At 46.9% G+C, this 22809-nt stretch overlaps 1 protein-coding gene across 5 annotated transcripts in view; it reads left to right on the top strand.

Moving 5' to 3' along the window:
- Positions 1-22598, top strand: part of TFDP1 (transcription factor Dp-1) — a 38492-nt gene extending 15894 nt beyond the window's left edge. For 4 of the 5 annotated variants that reach the window (XM_080928436.1, XM_080928435.1, XM_080928437.1 and 1 more), the window contains exons 3-11: positions 1021-1087; positions 8982-9088; positions 13708-13829; positions 14720-15029; positions 15343-15411; positions 16500-16651; positions 16990-17156; positions 18032-18110; positions 21309-22598. In XM_080928436.1, coding sequence (XP_080784562.1) covers positions 1021-1087; positions 8982-9088; positions 13708-13829; positions 14720-15029; positions 15343-15411; positions 16500-16651; positions 16990-17156; positions 18032-18110; positions 21309-21456 — 1221 coding nt within the window. In that variant the 3' untranslated portion in view covers positions 21457-22598. Of the gene's footprint in view, positions 1-1020; positions 1088-8981; positions 9089-13707; positions 13830-14363; positions 14505-14719; positions 15030-15342; positions 15412-16499; positions 16652-16989; positions 17157-18031; positions 18111-21308 lie in introns of those variants that run through there. The other variant, XM_080928439.1, reaches the window with a different exon arrangement.
- Positions 22599-22809: the final 211 nt, after the last annotated feature.

The following is a 22809-nucleotide window of genomic DNA, read 5'->3' as shown; positions in this document are numbered from 1 at the left end:
AAAAAGTTGTTTTTAAGCGTTTGCTTTTTCATTTTGATAGTGCTGGAGTTGGAGCTTGGGACCTTGAGCATGGCTGGAAGCGGCTCCTCTATGCAGTGCAGGGCTGTTAGCTTTGGACTGCCAGCCTGCATCGGTTCTTCTCCACCTGGCTTAGGTCCCACAGTTTTACCCACTAGGCTCATGTAGTCACCAAGTCTAAATTCCTCCCTGAGCCCCAAGGCTTTACCAGGCCCTGCCCACTGGTTTTACCCACCCAACCTCAGTATCTTAGGTTTTCCTGGTGTTCTTTTAATTTCTAGCTTTAAACCTGGGTTTACATGTCTGGATTTACTTAGTTCCTAACTTCGATAACCCGCCTTTAACCTCTTGTCCCTACCTGGCCTTAGAGAATCTGCTGTACTTGCTCTTAGTGCCCTGGTGCTCCCATCTGTAACTGTTACCACGTGACTGTTATGGAAGCTCACTTTCCTGTTCTGTAGGAGACTGGAGTTTCTCCTGCAGGGCTTTTCTTGGCCACTGTCCCCACCCTCACTTCGGTCACCAGCTTTTTCTTTTGTGAAGTATTTGGATGAGAATGTAGGTTTCATTGTGACCTCCTGACTCTGGAGGTCAGAGGCCTCCAGTTTACCTTGGTGGCTTCCCCCTGGGAGAGGCCTAACCATGATGTCCTGTCAAGGTTTGGTGGGAATAAACGTTTTTATGGTTTCCTGGAGAGGTGAGAGCGACAGTCTGGTAAGATTCCTTCTTGCTGACTTTATCAGATACGTGCTGTCTCTCATGTATCACCTGGTGACCATTTCCCTCTGCCATCAAAGTCCTGGCTTTTTATGACTGGATTTGCAGGTCATGCTGTTCCTAGCCATGGTGGCCACTGGGAGCAATGTAGCATTGGGGCTCCTCCTGCTGCTAAGCAGTGGCAGCTCTGCCCATATGCTTAAATTAGGCCCAGTGTGTTTAGCAACTGTGGCTGCGTGGCTCTTGTGATGTCGTATTTACTGCTGTTGTTGTTACTCTCTGCAGGGCAGTCTAATTGAAGCCAACGGAGAACTAAAGGTCTTTATAGACCAGAACCTTAGTCCTGGGAAAGGTAAGGGAGCCTGTTCTGGACATGTAAGTCTGCTGATGACTGTGTGCTATGTCGATGCCTTGCTAACCGTAAGGCCCGCTGCAGCGCTCTGAGATGTGAGGACATGACATGCAGGCAAGTGTGAAGAGGGAGCTAGGCATATGTGCTCTGCCCAGTGATGGCTGCCTCGCCTCAAGAGCTCCAGAGTGAGTGCATGTCTTCTCAGGCTTAGGCTTGTGTCTCGGTGACTCGTACAAGGTACAAGGTTTTCTTAGGGAGCCTGATGCGGTAGGAGTTGTGTGTGCCGGATGGAAGGCTGAGGCCCACCTTATCAAGATGCTTGGTGTCTGTAACAGGAAGCAGCTGCCAGTTATCCCGACACTTGGTGGCTTCCTTAGATGACTCCTGGACTGTGCTGTCTGTGTGTCTGTTGCTTTGCCGCTGTGTCCAGTCCCTGTAGCACTACATTCCCATAGTGCTAAGCTGTGTCTTCAAAGCACGGTGGCTTTACAGTGCTGTGGTACTACTAGTGACCGAACTGTGGACAGGTCTTGTTCCCAGAAATATTTGAGGTCAAGCCCTGTGAATATAGACCCTGTGTAGGAGCCAGGACTATGGCATGTTGGAGCTAAGTTCTGTTGAAGAGTACCTTATTTCTGGTTTCTCTTAATTGTTTGCATGTGTAAAATTAGCTATTTTCTTCTTAATAGTGAGACCCAGAAAGTGACTCTTGCCTGCAAAAGAGGCTCTGAGGTCTTAAGGGCAGTGATTGGCCTTTACTTACCTTTCTGTATTTGTCTCTGGTCTATACTCTGCATGTATTAGAGCCCAGGGATTATTTATCTCCAGCTCCCATTGGTTCAGATGCACCTGGGCCACTGCTGAGTTCTCTGTTTCTTCCCTGTCACTTCCCCAGCCATCAGTCCTAACACTCTGAGCCAAGCCTCAGTCTTTGGTTCCTGTGTGGTCCCTGCCCTTCACAGTGGGACACACAAGACCCTCAGTCATGAGGATTGTGCAGGCTGTGTGTCTACCATGGCTGGTTCCTTTTTGTTTGTTTAGTAGGGATGGGGCAGTGTCTGGTGCAGGTATGGGGGCTTCTTATCTTCATGGTTGGCAGCTTTCTCCTATGCTTGCAAGAAATGAGCTTGAGTGTCACCTGAGGAGCAGTAGGATTTCGAAAGTTTCAGCTACAGTGTTTTCCATCCGAGTGATGGAGCTGAAGCAGCAGCCTCTTTTCTTGGGGAATGATGCTCCCTCTCTGGTGTTCTCTGAATTCTGCTGTGGTCTGCCAAGCCCTGCCACCTTTCCCTTGCTTTTCACACACGGGTGACTAGATGACCTTGAGCTAAAGTTGACCTGTAGTGTTAGGACATAAGACATGTGTGTCTGCAGGTGGTAATCTGGCTGTTCACTTCCTTTGCTTCCTTTTACTCCTGCCTTCGTTGTCATCAGTGACGGGCTCTGAACCTGCATGGGCTTTGGGACAGGTTGGTGCTGCTCACTGCATTGGCTAGCACCCTGTGTGGACCAGTACTCTGCCTGGTCCATTGGGGTCATGTCACCTTGAAATCAGTTGCTTGAACCTACTGTTGTGTATGCTGAACACGGACTGGGGCTGTTTAGAGTTCTAATGCTTGGGAAATGCAGTGATAGCTCCCTTCACTCCAGACCTTTTCTCCTTCTCAAAAAGTGTGCACTACTGTTAGTTTCTGGTGACCATTTTAGAGAGTAAGCCTAGATAGAACTGTCTGTCAGATATGCAATCCTCACTCCTGACAGGTGCCCTGGACAGTGAAAATGGAGGTTTCAGAGAGGCCTGGTGGACATACTTGCATAAAGATAGTCCCTGAGGCTTAGGAGTTCAGGCACTTCCTAGTATGTGTGAATTCTTGGTCCTATGTTGTCCAGATACTGCCCCTCATTAGCACATGCTTTCTGAGCCTTCTGTTCCTTTGCTGTTGGAACAGCATTAAGTTTTCCAGAGTTGCCATCTGAGCGAGGGCTAGAAGAGCTGTCTTCCCTGGGAAGTTCCTTTGCCTTTGCTTTTTAGCCTAGGAGTGCGGGTGGTGGGGTAGCATGTTGGTCATTGTGTTTTCTTGGGGTTGAGGTAAAAAGCCTAGAGCATCATTTATGTCATTATGTTGGAAATGCTCTGCACCGCCCACCCTACCCTGTGTGCCTCTCCTCTAGTCTTTCTTCTCTTTCCTTTACTCGTGTGTGTGTGCGAACCCAGGCAATCATTAGTCAGGCATTCTGCTCCGTGTCCTGTCCTTGGAATAGACAGCAATGCCTGTGCATGCAGAGAGCAGGACACCAACCCTCACGTGTACCTTGTGGCCAGCATAATCACAGCATTTTTTACTGGAGGCATCCCTTGAGTCAGATCTTGGGAGTAAAGCGAGCAGGAGCTGGCCAGAAGGCAAGGAGAAGCTGAGGTGTGGGAGAAGCTGAGGTGTGGGAGAAGCTGAGGTGTGGAAAGGCAGGAAAGGCAGGTTCTCTCCACGTTCTTTGCTGTTGTTGTCTTAGCTGGTCCCTGTGGTTAGTTCACAATCTGAATTTACCAGAAGTCACTGTATATAGTGCACAGAAGCTCTGTGCATGAATAACCTGGCAGGCAGTGGTGGGCCTTTCTCAGAGGGCTTCTTCCTTGATCATGAAAACCAGTGAGATGTTGCTTTGGTGCTGTTGAGCCTGGGTAGCTGTAATCTGTTGTTTCCTCATCCTAAACCAGCCATTCACACCCTGGTCTCCTAGCCATGTGGAAGGCTCAGGGCCACCGTGTCATCTTCCCCTTACAAGGGACGTTTTAGTTTTAGTTGTGGGGTGGCAAGTTCAAAGGCTGCACGGCAGGTGTGGGTGCTAATGTCTTAGGGAGAGCTTTATACAGGAAGCCTCTGGCTTTCTTGTAACATAGTCACCTGGTTCAGTGAGACCTGCCAGCATTGAGATTGTCTGTTTTACTTAAAGGTGTAAGTCTCTACAGAGGCTGCTAGGCTGCTATGCCAAAGAGTAATGGGCAAGTTGGCCTCATCAGACAGATCAGTGAACCTGACCTTTACAGTCTGCAACTCAAAATTCCTTTTCCCCAGAAAAGTACATGAAAACTATAATAGTTTGCATTGCCATGCTCAGTTTCAGCAGTAAGGTGGTGCAGCAGGCTTCCTGGCGTCACCATCCTGGCTTCTGACTTACTGCAGCACAGAGCTTGGTAGACTCTGCTGCCATGGTCTTGTGTGGGCTCGTTGCTCCTGGATGTAGTGACTTGGTTTGGAGATGTTGGTTCCTGGGGTGGCCATCTGCTACATCACTACACTTTCTTCCTGTCTGCCAGTGGGTTCCAGCTGCTTGCATCCTTGCCAGCGTGTGGTGGTATTGGGTTTTCAGATTTCTCTGCTGCCCATGACTGTCCTCTCACCTCTGTGACTTTGAATTGCCCACATGGTTCTGTCCCAAGACCACGCTTTACTTTCAGAAGCTCCTTCTGGAACTCTGCACCAGGGTTGCTGCCATTGAACTTCCTAATGTCTGATGCTTCTCGTTTCTCAGTGTCTTTTTCTCCTCAGGGCACCTAGCACATATACATCTTCCCCTGGCCTAGCGACTGAGGGACTGTGCTCCCTGGAGTGCCACCAGTGTGCCCAAGAGCACATGTGAACTTTTCCACGTGTGCTGAGCTTTAGGGCCCTTCCTGGTCCTGGTGTGTGCTGGGAACATCTTTGTGTGTGTGTGTGTGCTGTGATTTCAGTTCCTGAGAATGGCATACTGCCTGTCATTAGTCACTGTTTCTCTAGAGTTCTGCCTCTTGTTTGGACATAGTCTGATCCCATTTCCTGAAGTTCTAAGGTATCCAAACCAGAGTCTTGGTACGAAGGGGTCATTTCCAGCCTGGCTTCTTGTCTGCTCTAGGGTGCTGTGTGTTCCAGATGTGTCCTGTGCCTGCTGCTCCTCAGTCTTACTGCTCCCATAGTGTGTCTGTCTTTCCTTCTGCTTCAGGATTGTGTCTTTGGCCTCCCAATGAGACTTAGAGGTGAGAGAGAATTTTTAATGATGGTGTGTGCAGAAACTAGTGTGGTCTTTGTGTTCTTGGGCATGTGTTAGCTACCATAGTGAATGGTGATCTGCAGCCCAAACATGGATCAGAATATTTGTTTTCCTGCCTTGTGGTTGTTACACTAAGATCTCTTCAGGTCGAGGGGCCTAAGAGATGATGAAACACACACCCCTGTTGCCTTTTTAAAATTTATTTATTATATATACAATACAGTGTTCTGTCTGCACAGCTAGAAGAGGTGTCAGATCTCATAGATGGTTGTGGGCCACCATGTGGTTGCTGGGAATTGAACTCAGGACCTCTGGAAGAGTAGCCAGTGCTCTTAACCTCTGAGCCATCTCTCCAGCGTGATGAGACTCTTTTTATACTAATCCTCTGGGATCAGGAGAGGCCTTGTATATTTTTTTAACTTTAATTTCCATTTTTAGCACCACAGCGACATTTCAGAAGCTGTAAACCTTGTGAGACAAGAGATGATAGCCTTTGTTGAAGCCAGGTCCTGGGGGGGTGGGGCCCTGTTCTGTGTACCTAATGATATATAGTGTGTGAGCAATGGTGGAGGGTCCAGATGCTGAAGAACAGCTAGGGCCACACCATCCTACCCTAAAGCAGGCATTGGATAAGAGCCCACCTTCTTCAGCCTGACGTGTGTGTGTGTGTGTGTGTGTGTGTGTGAGAGAGAGAGAGAGAGAGAGAGAGAGAGAGAGAGAGAGAGAGAGAGAGAGAGAGAGAGAGAGAGTGAGTGTCCCTGGACACTCAGAAGGAAGCAAGCCATGTTATAGACTTAGACTTTCACATACCCATCATCACAGCATGTAGGTGCATCTCTCAGAGCCTCTCAAACCAGTAGCATTCTGTGTCCTCACAACATCAGTAAGCACTGTTCCTAGCACAGAGGGTGAAATAGTTTGCAGTAGGCTTTGAAGGAGACACCGGTGACCAAGAGGCTCATGAGGCTTTGTTACTGACCGGAACCTCAGAGAACCCTCCACACCCAGTAGGATCCTCTAGAAAAGGTAAGGGCAGGGCTGGAGATGGCTCCACAGTTAGATCACTGTTATTGCGAAGTTTCTAGTCTCTTTAGTACCCACACATTGGCTCCCATCCACCTACTTACATGTCCGGGGACTTGGATGCCCTCTTCTGGCCTTTTTAGACATTGCACACACGGTACACAGACATGCAGGCAAAACTCCTACATACAGGACGTGAAAGACAGACAGTTAAAACGTGTAAAGGTGCTTGTTAGAGATCCCTCACAGTACTACTAAGTGTGCAGTCCGTGCCCTTGTGCATGTTAGGAAGGACATAAACAGTTGCCACAGCATCCATCCATCCACTCCTGGGGGTTCTTCTCAAGGGAGTTACGGTCATTGTTGTGAAGACATCCGCTTACTGGAGCCCTGCTAACAAGGTACAGAAACAACTTGTGTCTGTCAGCAGCTGAATGGGTTAAACAAAACCGGGGAATGAAATGTTCTAAAACAGTTGAGATTTTCCATTTACCTCAGTGGAGGTGAACAGGTGGGATGATGTTACACTAAGATGGTAATCCAGAAACAGGAAATCACTGTGTGGTCCATGTTACATGAGATCATAGCAAAAGTAAAATATGTAGCCATTTACCTGGAGCTGGAGTAGAGAGAGGAAATGAGGGTTGTGGGTAGAGTAGGTGCTGGGGTCCTGTCTGTCCATACTGCACGCAGTATGAGACTTCTAGAGAGCAAACCATCTTGTGTAGAATTTCTGCTGAGATGTGTTAGCTGGTCTTGTCCCTGAAGCAATAACCAACATGGCTGAGAGGTGATGGGTATGTTGACTTGTATCACTGGTAACTTTACCATTTGAGTGTCTATGGGATCATGTGTTTTTAAGGCAATGCGATTAGATATACAACAAACTGGGTGGTAGGACACTTACTTAGTGTGTTCACAGCCTTGGAATATATTCCCGGCATTAACTTTTAAAACTTTTATATGTATGTATGTTTGTGTGCATGTATGTAATGTGCACCAACTATGTGCTTGTTGCCTCTAGAGGCCTGAAGAAGCCTCGGATCACCTGGAGTTCTGTGTGATAGTTGTGAGTCACTCTAGGTGCTGGGGACCAAATCCAGGCCTCTTCAAGAGCAGCAAGTACTCTCAGCCACTGAGCCATCTGTCTAGCCCTCTAGTTGTTGTTGTCTTGTTTTTCTCAGTTTTGTGTGTGTGTGTGTGTGTGCCCGCGCGCTGATTTTCCCTGATGGCTGTCTGTTGCATTCTCACGAGAAGTGCATGAATTTGCTTCCCCTATATCCTCCAGCATTTGTTTCTTGATTTCTTGACAGTAGCTACTCTGATGGGTCGGATGTGATCCCGGTGTAGTTTTGATTTTCACGTTCCTTGGCTAAGGTTGCTGAACAGTTATTATTAGTAGTATTAATTGGTTATTTGAACTTTTGAAAATTGTGGGGCCTGTTTGGTTATTGATTGGTTTGTTTCTTTGTCATTAAGTTTTTTTGGAGGGTTAGTGGGCTTTTTGCCTTTATATAGTGACATTAATCTACTTAGATGAGTAACTGGCAAAGACTCTTCTCCTGTTTCGTAAGCCTTCTCTTCCCTGGTGACTGAAGCTCTGAAGAAGCTTCTAAGTCTCATGTAATCCAATCTCAGTGACTCCTGTGTGCTCAGAGTCCTTCTCAGAAAACCCTTGCCTGCATCTGTAACGTGTATGTTTTCATCTCGCAGCTTCACAGTTTGAGGTCTTACATTAAGGTCGTTAATTCACTTTGAGTTCATTTTTGTGCAGAATTATTTAGCTTTGTTCCTTTGCATACTGAGATGCAGTTTTCACAACACCCTTTGAGGAGGCTGCCTTTTCTATAGTGTATAGTTTTGGCATTTTTTCTAAGAATTAAGTGTCTGTAGCTTCTTGGATTTATCTCTTGGTCTTCTGTTTGTAATTGATTGATCTGCGCGTCTGCCTTTGTTACTGTGTGGCTGTTCCTTTAGTGCTGCTTTCTGCTTAGGGCTACTTTACCTGTTGGTTCCTCGCAGCAGCCGTGTTTCTAGTTCTGTACAGGATGCTGTTGGTTGGGGGTAGGTTGGGGACTGCATTGAACCTGTACTTTTTTTTTTTTTTTTTGGTAATGGGGCCAGGCCATTTACTTACACCTTCTTTATGTCGAGCTTTAGATAGGAGGCTTGCTTGGCATGTGTGAGGCTCTGGGTTCGATTCCTAATGCACACACCAAAAAGAAAATCAAGCAAAAAAAACTAGGAAATCTCACTTGTGGATCCTTTGGCTATGGTCAGGTGAGGCAAACTCCAGGTTTTACAATTTCGTAATTTGCTGCTTTAAATCTGCAGATAGTAAGGATGTGGTTTACAATTGTAAAAATATGAATGCAATGTTTTAGGATTTTTCTCAGGATTTTAGCAATTAACAGTATCTTTACAGCTGCATTTTCTTTTGAAAGATTTTATACTAACACTTTTTAAAGTGAGAGTTTGCTTCAGGTCATGTTCTGATTTTTCTTTGATAGCCTTCCCTGGGGGTTCTGTGTGCCAGTCTTTGTGTTAGGAAAACATGTTAGGTGTTCTACCTTATTCTGCCACACTAAAGCAAAGAAATGGCCATTTTATTTTGTAGACATCCACTGGGGGGTTGCTGTGGCAAGTCCGATGTCTACTGTAGAGTGGACCCTGGTCCCCAGGACCAAGTTTGAGGATGGGACATTTGTGATCGAGCCTTAGGTCTATAAAACAAAGCTAGGGGAGTTGAATTCTTGATAGATGGTGATCTTCCTGGAACTGCCCTTTCTCACCTCAGCTCAGAGAAGCAGTTTGACTCTTAACCGGTGTCGTTGTCCTTGTGTTCCAGGTGTGGTGTCTCTTGTAGCTGTACACCCATCCACAGTGAACACACTTGGAAAGCAGCTTTTGCCAAAAACCTTTGGACAGTCCAATGTCAACATCACACAGCAAGTGGTAAGTGGTAAGAAGTGTGTCAGGTCTGTGGGTGATGCTGGGCACCGAGTAGGAGCAACTTTCAGGGTGCATTTTGATTCTTGAAAGTGTGCACTGCTTTCTGTACAGAGTTCAGTCTTACTGTCTCCAATGTGTTTTCTGTGTCAGGGAGTATCTGAGGCCTTGTACTCATGACAGAAACCTGGTGGATAGGGGTGGACAGACCAAGGCCTGAGCAGCTGTATTGCTCCATGACTTTAGTTTTCAGACTTCTGTGTTGTAGCCACTGTCTCCTGGCTGTGAAGGGTGTGACTGTGTGGCGGCGGCCAGCACTGTGCATCAAAGATGAGAAGCTCCCATGGAGCCTTGCAGTCTCTCTCAGTGTGGCTGAAGGGGGCTCACTGTGGCTGGAGCTTCAGCCAGTGGTGTTTGGTCACAGCTATCTAGTGCTGGACAGATTCTTGTCTTTCTTCCAGGGACTTTCTTCTGGGTTTCCCTCCCCCTAGTCTCTAGGTGTTCGGGCTCCTCCTGGGAAGCCTGAGGCTTAGTGAATGCCTCCTGGCCCACACGCTGCCTTTTCCAGTGTCTCACCAGCCTCATGTCTTCTGAGAATGGCCTGATAACCCTCAAGTAATCTGGGGGCCTTAGGACTCTGTAGCTTAACATTTTTTAAGATAAATTTTATGTTTTGTTCTGTTTATAGACATCAAGTGAACACTTGTGTGGAGGTCAGAGAACAACTTGTAGGAGTTTCTTTTCCTCTGTCATGTGTGTTCTGGGGAATGGACTTGGTGGTTAGTCTTTGTGGCTGGTGGCTTTTATTACCAAACCCTTCTGTAGGATTTCAAATGTGTCCCTAGCTATACCTCCAGTCCCCCTGGGTCTCCACAGGCATCACCAGGTGTTCCATCTCTTGTCCCCAGAGAGAGTTCTAAGCTATGCTTTTATCCCTGTTTTGGGGGCATCTCTGCAGTGAGCCGGGCTTTCTACAGAGAAAGTGGTCATATCATGATGTTCTGATTGTCTGGTGTGCCAGCTTTGGTTGCGGTGTGCAGTGTTCACATTCACCGCCTTCTCTTGTCAGTGGGTTTGTTTTTAATGTTTTAACATTTAAATTTGTCTATGTCTGAGTGCTATGCCTGCATTGAATATGTGTACTGCATGTGTGCCGGGTCCCCATGGAGTTCAGAAGAGGGCATCATATCTGTTTGTTTTGTTTGAGATGAAGTGTCATGTGCTACTTACTGGCTTGGAAATCATTGGGCTGGTCTTGAATTTCTGGAGAATCGTTTCCTGACTCCTCCTCCTGCTGAGTGCCAGGATTAAGGGTGTGTGCCACCATAACCTTTGAGTATTAGGTTTTAAATATCATGGCTGTGGGGAGTGCTCTGGGTTCTAAGGACCCTGCAACTCTGTGGTGTGGCCCTGGGCTCCACTGGGCTAATTGAGAAGTAACTGTTCTTACTATTAGCCCTGCATGGAGAGATTGAACAAGTTGTCTTTGCAAAATCTGTGCCTCACTAGGTGGGGAGAAAGTTGGTAAGAAGTGATTTACACTTTATTGATCTAAAGTCAGCATCTGGAATTGAACTTGGTTGGAGGAGTGGCTGATTACTGTGTGTGCTTTGCACTGTAGTGTGGGTCAGGGTTTCCGTGCTGCTAGTGGTCCTTGTTCATTTTGTGGTGGTGCTAGGATTAAACAAGGCCTCATGTGTTTTAGGTGAGCAGCGCACTCCTAAGCTGTGTCCTCAGCCTGGCATGTTCCAAGTGACCCTTGAACTGTTATATATTTCAAAAGTTTGAGGAGATGGCTGGATTGACCTTAAGATAGGAGATGATAGTTAAACCTTATGTGCATGCGAAGTGTGACTGAGGCAGGTGCTGTGTCCCTGCCACTTGCTCATCAGAGGCTAGAAGCTCTTGGACTAGGTGTGTAATATTGGAAGCTTTGACACGGAGAGGTCTCTCTTAAGCATAGAGGTGTCTGCCTTGTGGTTGGCACTATGTAGGCCCTGCAACTAGAATCATGCAGTGTACAAGATTGGACAGCTTTTATTATTTGAAATTAAGGTGCAAAATGAATCCTTAGGCTGATTTGAGGAGAGTGTTTTGGAAGACCTTTTGGTCTGGGTATTGGGTGTGACTTGTTGGCAGAATGCTTGCCTAGCATGTGGGAGGTTGTGTGTTGTATCCTTAGCAAGGCAAAGACGTATCACCAGGACTCCTAGATTTGCTTGAAAACTAGAGAGGGGCTCTGGAAGAGGTAGGTCTCAGTCCTCTGAGAGCCAGTGCTGGCTTCTCTCGGATTTCCTAGTTGTGTGGTGTTCAGTCCTCAGCATATGCCTATCAGCAGAGTCATAGGGCTTGTTGAAGTGTTGGGTCTAGAAGACTGGATTTGAACCTGTCTCAGTCCCAGCAGTAGTGACCATAGGAAAGACTCTGCTTGTGACTTGGCCTCTTTCTTTCTCCATGTAAGCAGGGATTGTCCTGAGGGATAGCCACCAGAGAACCTTAACAGAAGGAAGTATCTATCTGAAGGGCCAGTGTCCCTGGGAGCTTCTGCATGCTGCATATACATGTATGCAGATGGTGGAACATGGGTACACCAAGGATAATATGGTTCTTTTTCTCAGTGTCAGTGTGCAGATGGGATGGGACCCACTTCTCGCCAGCATGGCTGTGCTCCTAGGACTTTGTCTGCAGTCTTTGTATCTGGCCATGCCAACAGAGTTGCTACTCTGCAACTGGTTTTCCTGTTCCTTGAGGCCTGGGCACCTGGCTCTCCTTGTGCCTTTTCCTCTTATACCCATCCCACTTGCTGATATATCCTTGATCTGTTTCTCATTTTCTTGCCTCCATGGCCTCCCACTGCTGCAATTGAACTTTGTTTCTGCTGAGCCTATTTCCATCAGCGTATGCACACAGAGCTGGAGCTTATTCTAAGCAGTGTGTACACATGGAGGGTGGAGCATGTGTAGAGAGCCATGGGCACACAGGGTTGAACATTTGCCAACCATGCTGTGCCTGAAGGTGGGGCATAAATGTATGGACGCTGGGTCATTTGATGCCAGAGATAGATAGCTCCTAGATGCATAGTTTTTCTTCTTTCTATTGTCAGATCCACAGAGATGTGTGTACCTGCAGGTTGGGGAGCTTACTATGCACTGTCCCTGGGATGTGCAGAGGGTCTCTGTGTGTCCTGATGGGTGTAGGTCTCAGTGAGTAATGAGGCTGTTGTGGGCCACTTAACCCTCTTTGGCATAGCATTTCAGAAGTATCTGTGTGGAAGAATTGAAGCTGGGAGTAAGGTAGTTTTCTTCAGACCTCCTCTGAAGACATTTGGCAACTTCCTTGTTGTCAGTGGGTAAGCCAGCCAGCCACAAGTGCCCTTCTGCACACGCACAGCTGTAGGATGCAGACAGGCATTCCCACTCTGCTCTTGAGTCTTGCTGTGTATCTTCCCAGGGGTGGTTGCTTTCATGCTGCAGAATAGACTGAGGTCTCCTGTGAGCTCCAGAACCTTTGCACTGCCCTCATGTGGTGCGGGATGTGTGAACATGACTGGGAAGCAGTACCAGTGGTGGAACATAAAGCTCTTGTCTGTGGAGATGGGGAGGGGTCCCTGTTCCCACCTGAGAGAGTAAGGCAAGATGCACTGCCCTTCCTGTGTGGCCTAATGCTCCCAAAGTGTATCACTGGGCAGAGGAAGAGGGATGTTCGGATCCAGGCATCTCAGTTCAGTTCCTGTGGGGTTATCTCCATAAGAATTTGATCACTGAAGTACTTTGTTATGTATGTAGCAAGATTTTTGAATTGAGACATTTGTTGTCGGAACAGGACAGTGTCTGTTTCCGGAACAGGTTTGTGTGTTAACTGAGGGAACCACAGCATCAGACCTCTTCTCAGAGGACATCAAAGACATTGCTGTAAGAGTGGTTGCCACATGAGTTGCCACCTCTGGTCAGGTGGGCTGTGGCTGTGTGCTCCCAACGGAGCCTCCTGTCCCTTTCTTGTCCTGATGATCTTTGGGTCCTGGGGTCCCTTATAGACAGTAGAAAAGGGTATTTCCAATAGGACAGTCAAGCACCATTTCTACTTGGACAGAGGGTAGTGCCACTTGCAAGCTGGAAGAGGTACCTGTTGTCTGTCCCAGGGTTACATTTGTTCTGGAAGCTTTTGGGGGGGATAACTTTCATACTTTACTTTAGAGAGGCAGTCATACCCTTGTCTGGCTCACTAAGAGGAAATAATAGAACTATGCTAATGTCCTGTTACTAATCCTAGCTATCAGTAAGTTGTCTGTTTGGTGTGGGTACTACTCATGTTATTTGCTGTGGGAGGCCTACCTTGTCCTTCCCAGCCCCTACACTGTGGCTGCTCTGTCTTCTCACACTTGCCCACCTGGTTGAGACTTTGCTCTTTTAGGTGTACATGTGTCTGAGCTGCATGGAGTAGTGCCACATGCAGAGCAACTGAAGTAACACCACTGCTCTTGATGTTGCTGCGTTGGGGTGCCTGCTTCTCTGCTGTTTTCTCACTGTGGCTGACAAGGTGCCTCAGTGGCTGCAGAAGGAAGCAGTGGCACATGTCAGTACTGTGACTGAGACATGTCTGACTGTTCTGAATTCTTTTTTGACTAGGTGATTGGCACGCCTCAGAGACCTGCAGCATCCAACACTATTGTGGTAGGAAGCCCACACACTCCCAACACTCACTTTGTGTCCCAGAACCAGACGTCTGACTCCTCACCTTGGTCTGCTGGGTGAGCACCCCCACCCTAGGGTGGCAGCTGCTGAGAATGTCCCCTTTTTCCTCTGGCCGTGTGTCACATGGTCTGTAGTGGGGGTACCTGAGCAGAGAGAATTGAAAGCTCCCATCTCGCCTCTGACTGGGCCACAAAGAGAACACTGGCCGCTAATAAACGCTTAGAAAGTGTCAGAAGACCTGACCTCTACCAGGTCTATCAGGGCTCCGTCCTGTGCATAGTCCTTTTCTCCAGGACTGCCCTGCCACTGAGATCGTAGCAGATGTGGCAGTGAGATGACTCTAAAGATCACCAGTGTGCCACTTTTAAAAAACACATTGTTGTGAAACCATGTCTCTTTTGCTTCAATTTAAAATCATCTGTGCCCAAAATTCTCCAGAGGAACTTAGTGGCTGTTCCTGGTGTGATTTAGTGAGGGTGATGCATTTCATGTGCCTCCTGACGTGAAGCTTGCACCATGGTTTCCATCTGACACCTGTCCATCAATCTAAGCATTTGCCTTATGTCATGGTAGCTTGCCAAAATCAGCCCTGACAATTCCCCAGTTTACACTGAATGTGCCGTGCTCTGATGCCGCAGAACAGTGGTGCCTAGGGTGTGGTCCGGATCAGACCCATGCTGATTTCTGCCCTTCGGATGTCTGTCCGTCTTCCCTGACATTTAAAGGCACAGGTGTGTGAACTGGCCTCGTACATGTTCTTTTCTGACCTGAGAAACACTTGATACTTGCCAATGTCCTTGATATATTAGGGCGGAGTCCCTGCTGCCTGTGGTGGGGCTGTGGGAGACATGGGCCTCTGTGGCCTTAGGCCTTTTTTCTGAAAGTGTCTTGATTCACATCTGGCTCCCATGCCTACTAACAGTGTCTGTTTTCTGGTATTGGAAAGGAAGCGAAACAGGAAAGGTGAGAAGAATGGCAAGGGCCTTCGACATTTCTCCATGAAAGTGTGTGAGAAGGTGCAGAGGAAAGGCACCACCTCCTACAATGAGGTGGCTGATGAGCTGGTTGCAGAGTTCAGTGCTGCTGACAACCACATCCTACCAAACGAATCAGCTTATGACCAGAAGAACATCCGGCGGCGTGTCTACGATGCCTTAAATGTGCTAATGGCCATGAACATCATCTCCAAGGAGAAGAAGGAGATCAAATGGATTGGCCTGCCCACCAACTCAGCTCAGGAGTGCCAGAACTTAGAGGTGCACTGCCTAAAGCAGGCTTCCATTGTCCTTGGTCACTTGAGAGAGCTATACCTGGTTGTTGAGTGGATGTGATGAGGATCCCTCTGCATTTAGTAGTCCCCGTTACAAGATGGTGTTTACATCTGGGTCTGTGTGTGTGTGTGCGAAAGAAAGGATCAGTGTGCTGTTGAAGTTACAGGAACACTGACATCTATCCAGAGCTTCTGCTGTGTCAGTGCTTGTCAATTGCAATGTGGCTTTGTTTTTGGTGAGAGTGCCTTTGGGCCTGACAATGTATGCTGATGGGTACCCTCCACTGTTCTGTCTGCAGGTAGAGAGGCAGCGGAGGCTGGAGAGGATCAAACAGAAGCAGTCACAGCTCCAGGAGCTCATCCTGCAGGTACAGCCTTTCTGAGCACCTTCTTTCCCCTAGAAACAGTCTGTTGGCCACACAGGCCTTTTTCTCAGGGAGGCTTGACTCTGAGCATGAGCGCTCCTTGGCATGGCATCCAAGGGAGTTTTAAGCCTGCACTGTGAATGTCAGGAACTCTGTAGATGTTGGTCTTCGCAGTTACTGCACAGGGAGATCGTGATGGTTAAGATTGTTCATGTAAAGTGGTCCTGTTGTAAGAGACCTGGGGATTCAGTGAAGATAGTGTGTGCAGAGCTCATGGCAGAGCAGATTGAGATGTATGTGCCAGAACTTTCCAGAAGACAGCGATGGTACTGGTCATGGAGGTAACTGGCCAGTAGCCTGGGATGGTCATAATATCCAGGGCACCTAGTGGTCAGAGCCAGAGATCCCAACATTATCCTGGTCCCTCACAAGACCTTGTTAACTGCCTCAAAAACGATGTGACTGATGGAGTGGTGTCAGGACCTAGTGCTTCGTAACATATGCTCTTCCCTGTGTGTTCAGCCTAAAGGTGGCATGGCAGGGCCCATTTGGGCCCATTCGGGGTACTAAGATCTGGGAGATGAGGGATCCTGACTCCAGAGAGGATAAGTAGTGGCCCAACCCACTCCCCATTTCCTGCCTTTACTTGCCTTGGTTGAGATTTTTACTGTCATAGGTGGGTAGCCTGTCATGGGAAGGGGATCAGGACTTCCTACTGTGTAAGTTGCATGTCTTTATGACAGCACCTCCACTGCAGGGAGGGAAGAGTGTGGTCAGCAGGGTTAGATCAGAGTCTTGTGTCCATGTGGTCACTTCAGGCACTGGACCATTGGCTCTGGGTTCATGCCTGTAGAAAAGCAGAGAGGTCCTTGGTGCACTACAGGGATTAGCTTAAGACTGAGTGTCCTCTAGCAGGTCATTCGTGTCACTGCTTTCCCTGTGCTCCTGTCCCCTATAGACTGTGAGCAGATGTCACAGGCTGCTACAGGCCAATCTTTCAACACCCAGGTTCCCACTATCTTTAGGAAAGAAGGGATCATGTTACTGATACTGATATCTACCCGGGGGCGGGGCATGTTGATCTTTTTCAGCAAATTGCCTTCAAGAACTTGGTGCAGAGAAATCGCCAAGCTGAGCAGCAGGCCCGCAGGCCACCGCCTCCCAACTCTGTCATCCACTTGCCCTTCATCATTGTCAACACCAGCAGGAAGACAGTCATTGACTGCAGCATCTCCAATGACAAGTTCGTCCTCAGTGGGCCCTCTAAATGTAGCTCCTGGGGGAAGAAACATGTCTGATATCAGGATTTAGTCTTATGGCTGCTTAGTAACAGTAGCTGTGGTCCCTGGTTGTCCTAGAACATATGCTGTGTGTGGGCAGCATTGTGTCCTGGCTCTAGGGCAAGACAGGTTATGGAACTATGCGAAGACATGTCTTGCATTCCCTAGTTTGAACTATTTTAGAGGCATAGGCTCTATGATGGGAGGCATGGAGGAGGGGCCGCAGCCTGGCTCCTGCCCACAGGGCTTAACTGCCTACTCTTGGAAGCCACATAATCCTCACAGTACTTTTCTCCAACAGATTTGAGTATCTGTTTAACTTTGACAACACGTTTGAAATCCACGATGATATCGAGGTGCTCAAGCGCATGGGGATGGCATGTGGGCTGGACTCGGGGAACTGCTCTGCTGAAGACCTCAAGGTGGCAAGGAGTTTGGTACCAAAAGCTCTAGAACCATATGTGACAGGTCAGTTATGCCCTGTCGCTGGCCATGCTTGTGACATAGTACATCCCTGGTGCCTGGGTGTCTGGGGAGGGCGGGCTGCACATCAGTCCCCTTGGATGTTGGGTTCCATGAGTGGCACTTGTGGTTTTCATGGTGAAAGTGTCATGGAAGGAGGATCTGTCTACTGAGTGGGGATAGAAGGTGACAGGCCTGAAGCCTTCCTATGGTCAGCAGTTGGTCCTTATAACCCAGCAGCAAGAACAGCCTATGAGCCCATCAGCAGGCAGTCCGTCAGTCAGGACAGCATGGGGCTAGGCTGTCAGTTTAATGGGTTTCTTCTACTTTGGTGACTTTGCTGAGTCATCAGGTCACACTGGCCTTATGATGAGTCATGAAAGATCCCGTTCAACAGTCAAAAAAAGCATGTGTGCTTGCTCTTTGAGGCTGTCGTAGATTGCATGAACATCTATCCTATCCTGTATATGGCATTGTCTGCACTTGAGCCTTTTTGCAGCAGATGCAGGCCTGGGACTTGGCCTGGGCTCTGCCTTGTAGCTCTGCATGAGTCTGAGGTGGAAGGTGTGTCCTGTGCATTCATGCTCTTAGTCCCTGATTTAGTCTCTGCTGCTTGTATAAGGAGCAGCACGGGGAACCCCCTGAGGGGACACACATGCTCCCTGGGAACCAATCACCCCAGGTTCTTACACAGGGCAGGGAGAGCGGGCTGGCAGGGTATCCGAAGATCTCCCCAAGCTGTGTCTGGTCATGCTTCTTCTTCTCACACGCGCTGGGTCTCAGGAGTTTTGTTTGGTCAGTCTGCCTCACGAGTGATAGTGGCAGGTGCCACCACATTTAACTACTCAGTTTTATTGCTATCTGCTTCTGTCTTGTTTCAGAAATGGCTCAGGGATCCATTGGCGGAGTATTCGTCACGACAACAGGTTCTACATCCAATGGCACAAGGCTTTCTGCCAGGTGACCACAGCTGGGGGTGGGGCAGCCCTACTGTGTTTCAGATAGGCTCAACTGAGTTTCGCCTAGGCAAGGAAACACAGTGCTTGTCCCCCCATAAAATTATCCCATTGTGAGTGCACGTGTGCATGTGCGCGTGCGCGAGCACACACACACACACACACACACACACACACACACACACACACACACACACCCTTACACCCTTTCCCCAATAAAGTAATTCATGGTTTTTACTTTTTTTAAAAAATGTTACATAGAAAGGTGAGGGCAAACCTACCTGTGTTCCACTGTCCTTGACAGGGAAAGTGACAAGGTTTGTTTTTTTTTGTTTTGTTTTGGTTTAGTTAGGGTTTTTTTTTTTTTTTTTTTTTTTTTTTTTTTTGAGACAGGGTTTCTCTGTGTAACCCAGACAGTCCTGGCACTTGCTTTGTAGACCAGCCTGGCCTCACACTCAGAGATCTACCTGCATCTGCATCCCAAGTGCTGGGATTAGATTAAAGGTGTGCACACCGCTGCCTTGACTGTTTGTTTTGTTTTAATAGCTCTTACTCATTTTCCTAATGTGTATCTAATGCTGCAGTGTGCATACAATCTTATCTTCTGCTTCTATATACTTTACATATTTATTATTTTTATAGTTCAGATTTTATTCCCCTCCTGGTCCACCGTCCAAGGGTTCTCTCCACCCTGTCTCCATGCACATATTCTAACCCTACCCACCCCACCAGACCTTTGTACACTTTACTGTTTTTAAAAAATCTTTTATTTATTGTTAATATTTGTGTATGATGTGTATGGGCAAGGGTGGAGGACAGAAGAGGCATGCGTGTGGGTGTGTGTGTGTGTGTGTGTGTGTGTGTGTGTGTGTGTGTGTGTGTGTGTAAAATCTATTATGTATGATGTAAGTGTGGGCTTGCGCGTGTTGTACCTGTGTGGGGTTCAGAGGACAACTTTACTGTCCCTAGAATCGAACTCCGCTCAGCTCATCAGATTAGCCTAACAAGTGTTGTTACTTACTCTCTTTTATTCTTTAGTTAAGACAGCTTCACTCAACAGCCAGTCCAGGCCTTGCCATCCCTTGCCTCAGTCTTCGTTATAGTTTCTCTTTAAAAAGTGTTTTATTCAATATTCACGCACTGTCACCTCCTGACTTTATCTGCATGTGTGCTTGCTTTGCCAGTCTGTCTCTGTCTGTCTGTCTATCTGTGCGCCATTGTTAGTACATGCAGGGTTCTGCTGGAACTTAGGGCGCTCACTCCTGAACAAAACTGATGTCATCCTCTAGCAACTTTCAGTTACCCACAGCTCTTTAACTTTTCTGGTTTTTTGTTTTGCTTTGCTGTTGGTGGTGGTGGTGGTGGTAGTAACAGTGTTCCTCACAGTGGTCTAAACTGGTTGAACAGGCTTCCTCTGGCCTCTTGGTTCTAGGTTACAGGAAGATACTACCAACTGTAACTTTTGAAAATAATTTTTTTATTTTGTACTGTGTATTTGTATTTCTCTACATGTATTTTTGCATACCGTGTGTATATCAGGAACCTGTGGAAGCCATAGAGGGTGTTAGGTCCTTGGAACTGGAGTTACAGACTTTATAGCTGTTACATTAATGCTGAGAACCCAGGTTCTCTGCAAGAACAGCCACTGTTCTTAAGCCGATCGATTCGCCTCCAGCCATTTCTTTAGCATCAGCAAGTCTGACTTGGGTGCTGATGATGTGAATTGGGATCCTCGTGACTGCAGGGCGCTGTGATGATGGGGCTGTCTCCCCACCCAGTGCTCTGTGTTCTATTGCATCTTTTTATTTTCTGTGTTGTTGGAGGAACTTTATTTACTACTTAAAAACAAAACCAGTTAACCTAGCAATTTCAGAAAGTATTGTGCTTCAGAGATAGCCAGAGATGGTCTTTACAATAAATAGAGCAATGAAATAATTGTCAACATACTGGTTCAGTCTAGTTACTGTTAGTCAGGTAGAAATTTAAAATTTAGAGTTGTTTTAAGTTCATAGCTGTAGATGTTGCTGGGATCATTTGAAGCCATAGTGAAGTGAATACCCTCATATGAACACCAAGGGTTGGTGATGACTGAGTGACCCATGTGACCTTGAGGGTTACAGACGACAGCCCGTGAGCCACCCATGCAGTGTGCCAACCTTCTCAAATCAGCTTTTCTCTTGTTCTGAAGTCTGAGTTGAATGTGAGTGTGCTTACGGTTTATTGTTGTTTGCTTTTTGAGTGTATTTTTAAATATTTTTCTCCTTAATTGTTTCTAAATTGTGTGTGTGTGTGTGTGTGTGTGTGTGTGTGTGTGTGTGTGTGTGTACACGCATGTGCATATAATGGATATGTGGAGGTCAGAAAACAACTCATTGAGTTGTTTCTTTCACTTTTATGTGGGTTCTGGGGGTCAAAGACTTAGGTTGCCAGGTTTGTGAGGCAAGTGTCTTTACCCGTTGAGCCACTTGCCTGACCACAATTGGTTCTTTTTATGGAATAAACTTTCCTGGCTTTCTACTTCTCGCAATGAGAAAATGAGGCTGTTGACCTCTTAGGAGGAACAGTAGCATTGACGTTCTGTTTAACACATGGTACGGAGAGGCTAGTGGTCACAGCAACCACCAGAAGAGCAGCTGTAGTCTGGGCCTCAGAGTTTGGCTGTGGTGATTTCCTGGACACAGTTGCTGTTGGAAAGCCCAGTGCTTGGTGCTGGGATGGGGAGCTGGGCTCTACATTAATTGTCAGGCACTGAATGCTAGGAGTACACCAGCAGCCCAGCCTGTGCTAAGTATTTGTTCAAGGATGCCACCTGGTAGTTGTAGGTTCTGACCCATGTTGCTATAGAGTGGGAGTGACGGAGATTAGGACTGGAGAGTGTGTGTGCTGATCCATGGTGCCTAGTGCACATACGTGCATGTGTTGTTTGATGTCCCAACTCGTTCTTTTCCCTTGTCCACTACCTTTGTCTCTCAGGGATCTCATGTGAGTCTTGGTGAGTAGACACTGTGCTGTGCCAGGTTTTTAAAGGATTGATCTCAGAATAACCCAAGCAGAGTGAAGCTCATTACAGGCTATGGTTTTAATATTGCAGATGGTGAACTTTTTTTTTTTAATCCAAACTAACCAACCTCTTAGGGTCATGTCCAGCTGTTCTTGGGCTGGATAGAGAAGGCTTCTCCCACTGACTGGCCTGTCTTTGCAGTGATTTGAGCAATGGTGCAGATGGGATGCTGGCCACAAGTTCCAATGGATCTCAGTACAGCGGCTCCAGGGTCGAGACCCCTGTGTCCTACGTTGGGGAGGATGACGACGACGATGATGACTTTAACGAGAACGACGAGGAGGATTGATTGATTACCCAACCTGTAGATCCCGCTCCCTCCAACTCAGCTTCAGGAAAAACATGTATAGAGAAAAGAAACTTTTAAAGTGGGGTTTTCTGTTCTTTTTGGCCTACTCCCAAGAAGATACCCGCGAGTTGTGAAGTTAGATATGCAGCTCCAAGTAAGGAGTGTGCTCACAGTTTGAGCCGAGCTGCGGATGTGTTGTGGAGCCAGCGAGCTAAAGCAGAGCCTGTGTCTGCTTTTTAGGATTTTATGGTTTTTCTCTCTTTTTTTTCCTTTCTTTTTTAAGTTTGAAGCTTGTTTTGCCCCTCAACAGTTGTTGCTGGATTTGCTGAGGAGACTGCACCCAAACTGGTGACAATGACAAAGTGCTGGCCTGCCTCTACTGTCTAGCACCCAGGTGGTGGACAGCCAGGCTGTAGGATGAATTTTTCCACTTGTTAAATCATGCGGTGTCCAAAGAACCAAGCCAATAGCAAAGCTCTACTCGTTAAACATGAAGCGCCATACGTCTTAGGACTATTTTTCCTTAAATTATAATGACTGTTGTGATTCCATCAAGTCTGTACATCTTTTCTCTATTGCAGCAACAAATTCCGAAGTAGTTTTTCTTGTTTGTTTGTTTTGTTTTTGTTTGGAAGAAGTTTACTGCCACGCTGGTGCAGCTATGGGAATTGTCTAGAAAGTTTGCTTATGGTAAATTTGCCTGATTTCTTACAGGCTATGTTTGGAAACTTTTTATTATATAGTTGTTTACATACTTATAAGTCTATCATTTAAAGACGTGTCCTGAAACAAATGTTGTATTTGTTTCATAAGCATCTTCCTGTAATCTATTATAAAGTTGAAATTAAACATAGAGAATGTTTTAACAGTTTTTTAACTCAAAATTTGTCAATCATTTTTAATAGTTCTTTTTTTATAAAAAGAAAAAGGAATTTAAGGACAGGCAATAGTCTCTTAAAATTTATTCACAAGAACCCGTTAACTGCACAGTTGCCCTTAGCTGCCTGTTCTAAAATGATGGTCTTTTTATTGAAACACAAATAAACTTTTCTGTAATATTTTATGGAATATAAAGAGACTTTAATTGTTTGACTTGTTTAACTAAGCACTGTTAGTTTTTATTAATAAAACGCGCATGGGCATTTTAAACAAGCTCTGTGTTTCTGTAACTCAGGCCTGTACTCCACAATTACTCTGATTGCCCTAAGCTGAAAGGTGGGTATCTGACAGTTCCTACATTGTCAGTCGTGACTGGGCAGGACACGGGGAAGGAGGGCACAGCAGGAGCGCAGTTGTAAGTCTCAAGTACAGAAGCCAGCTCTTTGACTTTTCCCTTTATCCTGAAAGTTGAGG

The sequence above is a fragment of the Micromys minutus genome, assembly GCF_963924665.1.
Source record: "Micromys minutus genome assembly, chromosome: 14".
Taxonomy (NCBI): domain Eukaryota; kingdom Metazoa; phylum Chordata; class Mammalia; order Rodentia; family Muridae; genus Micromys; species Micromys minutus.
The sequence above is the reverse complement of the archived record's forward strand: the minus strand, read 5'-3'. Positions and strand labels throughout refer to the sequence as shown.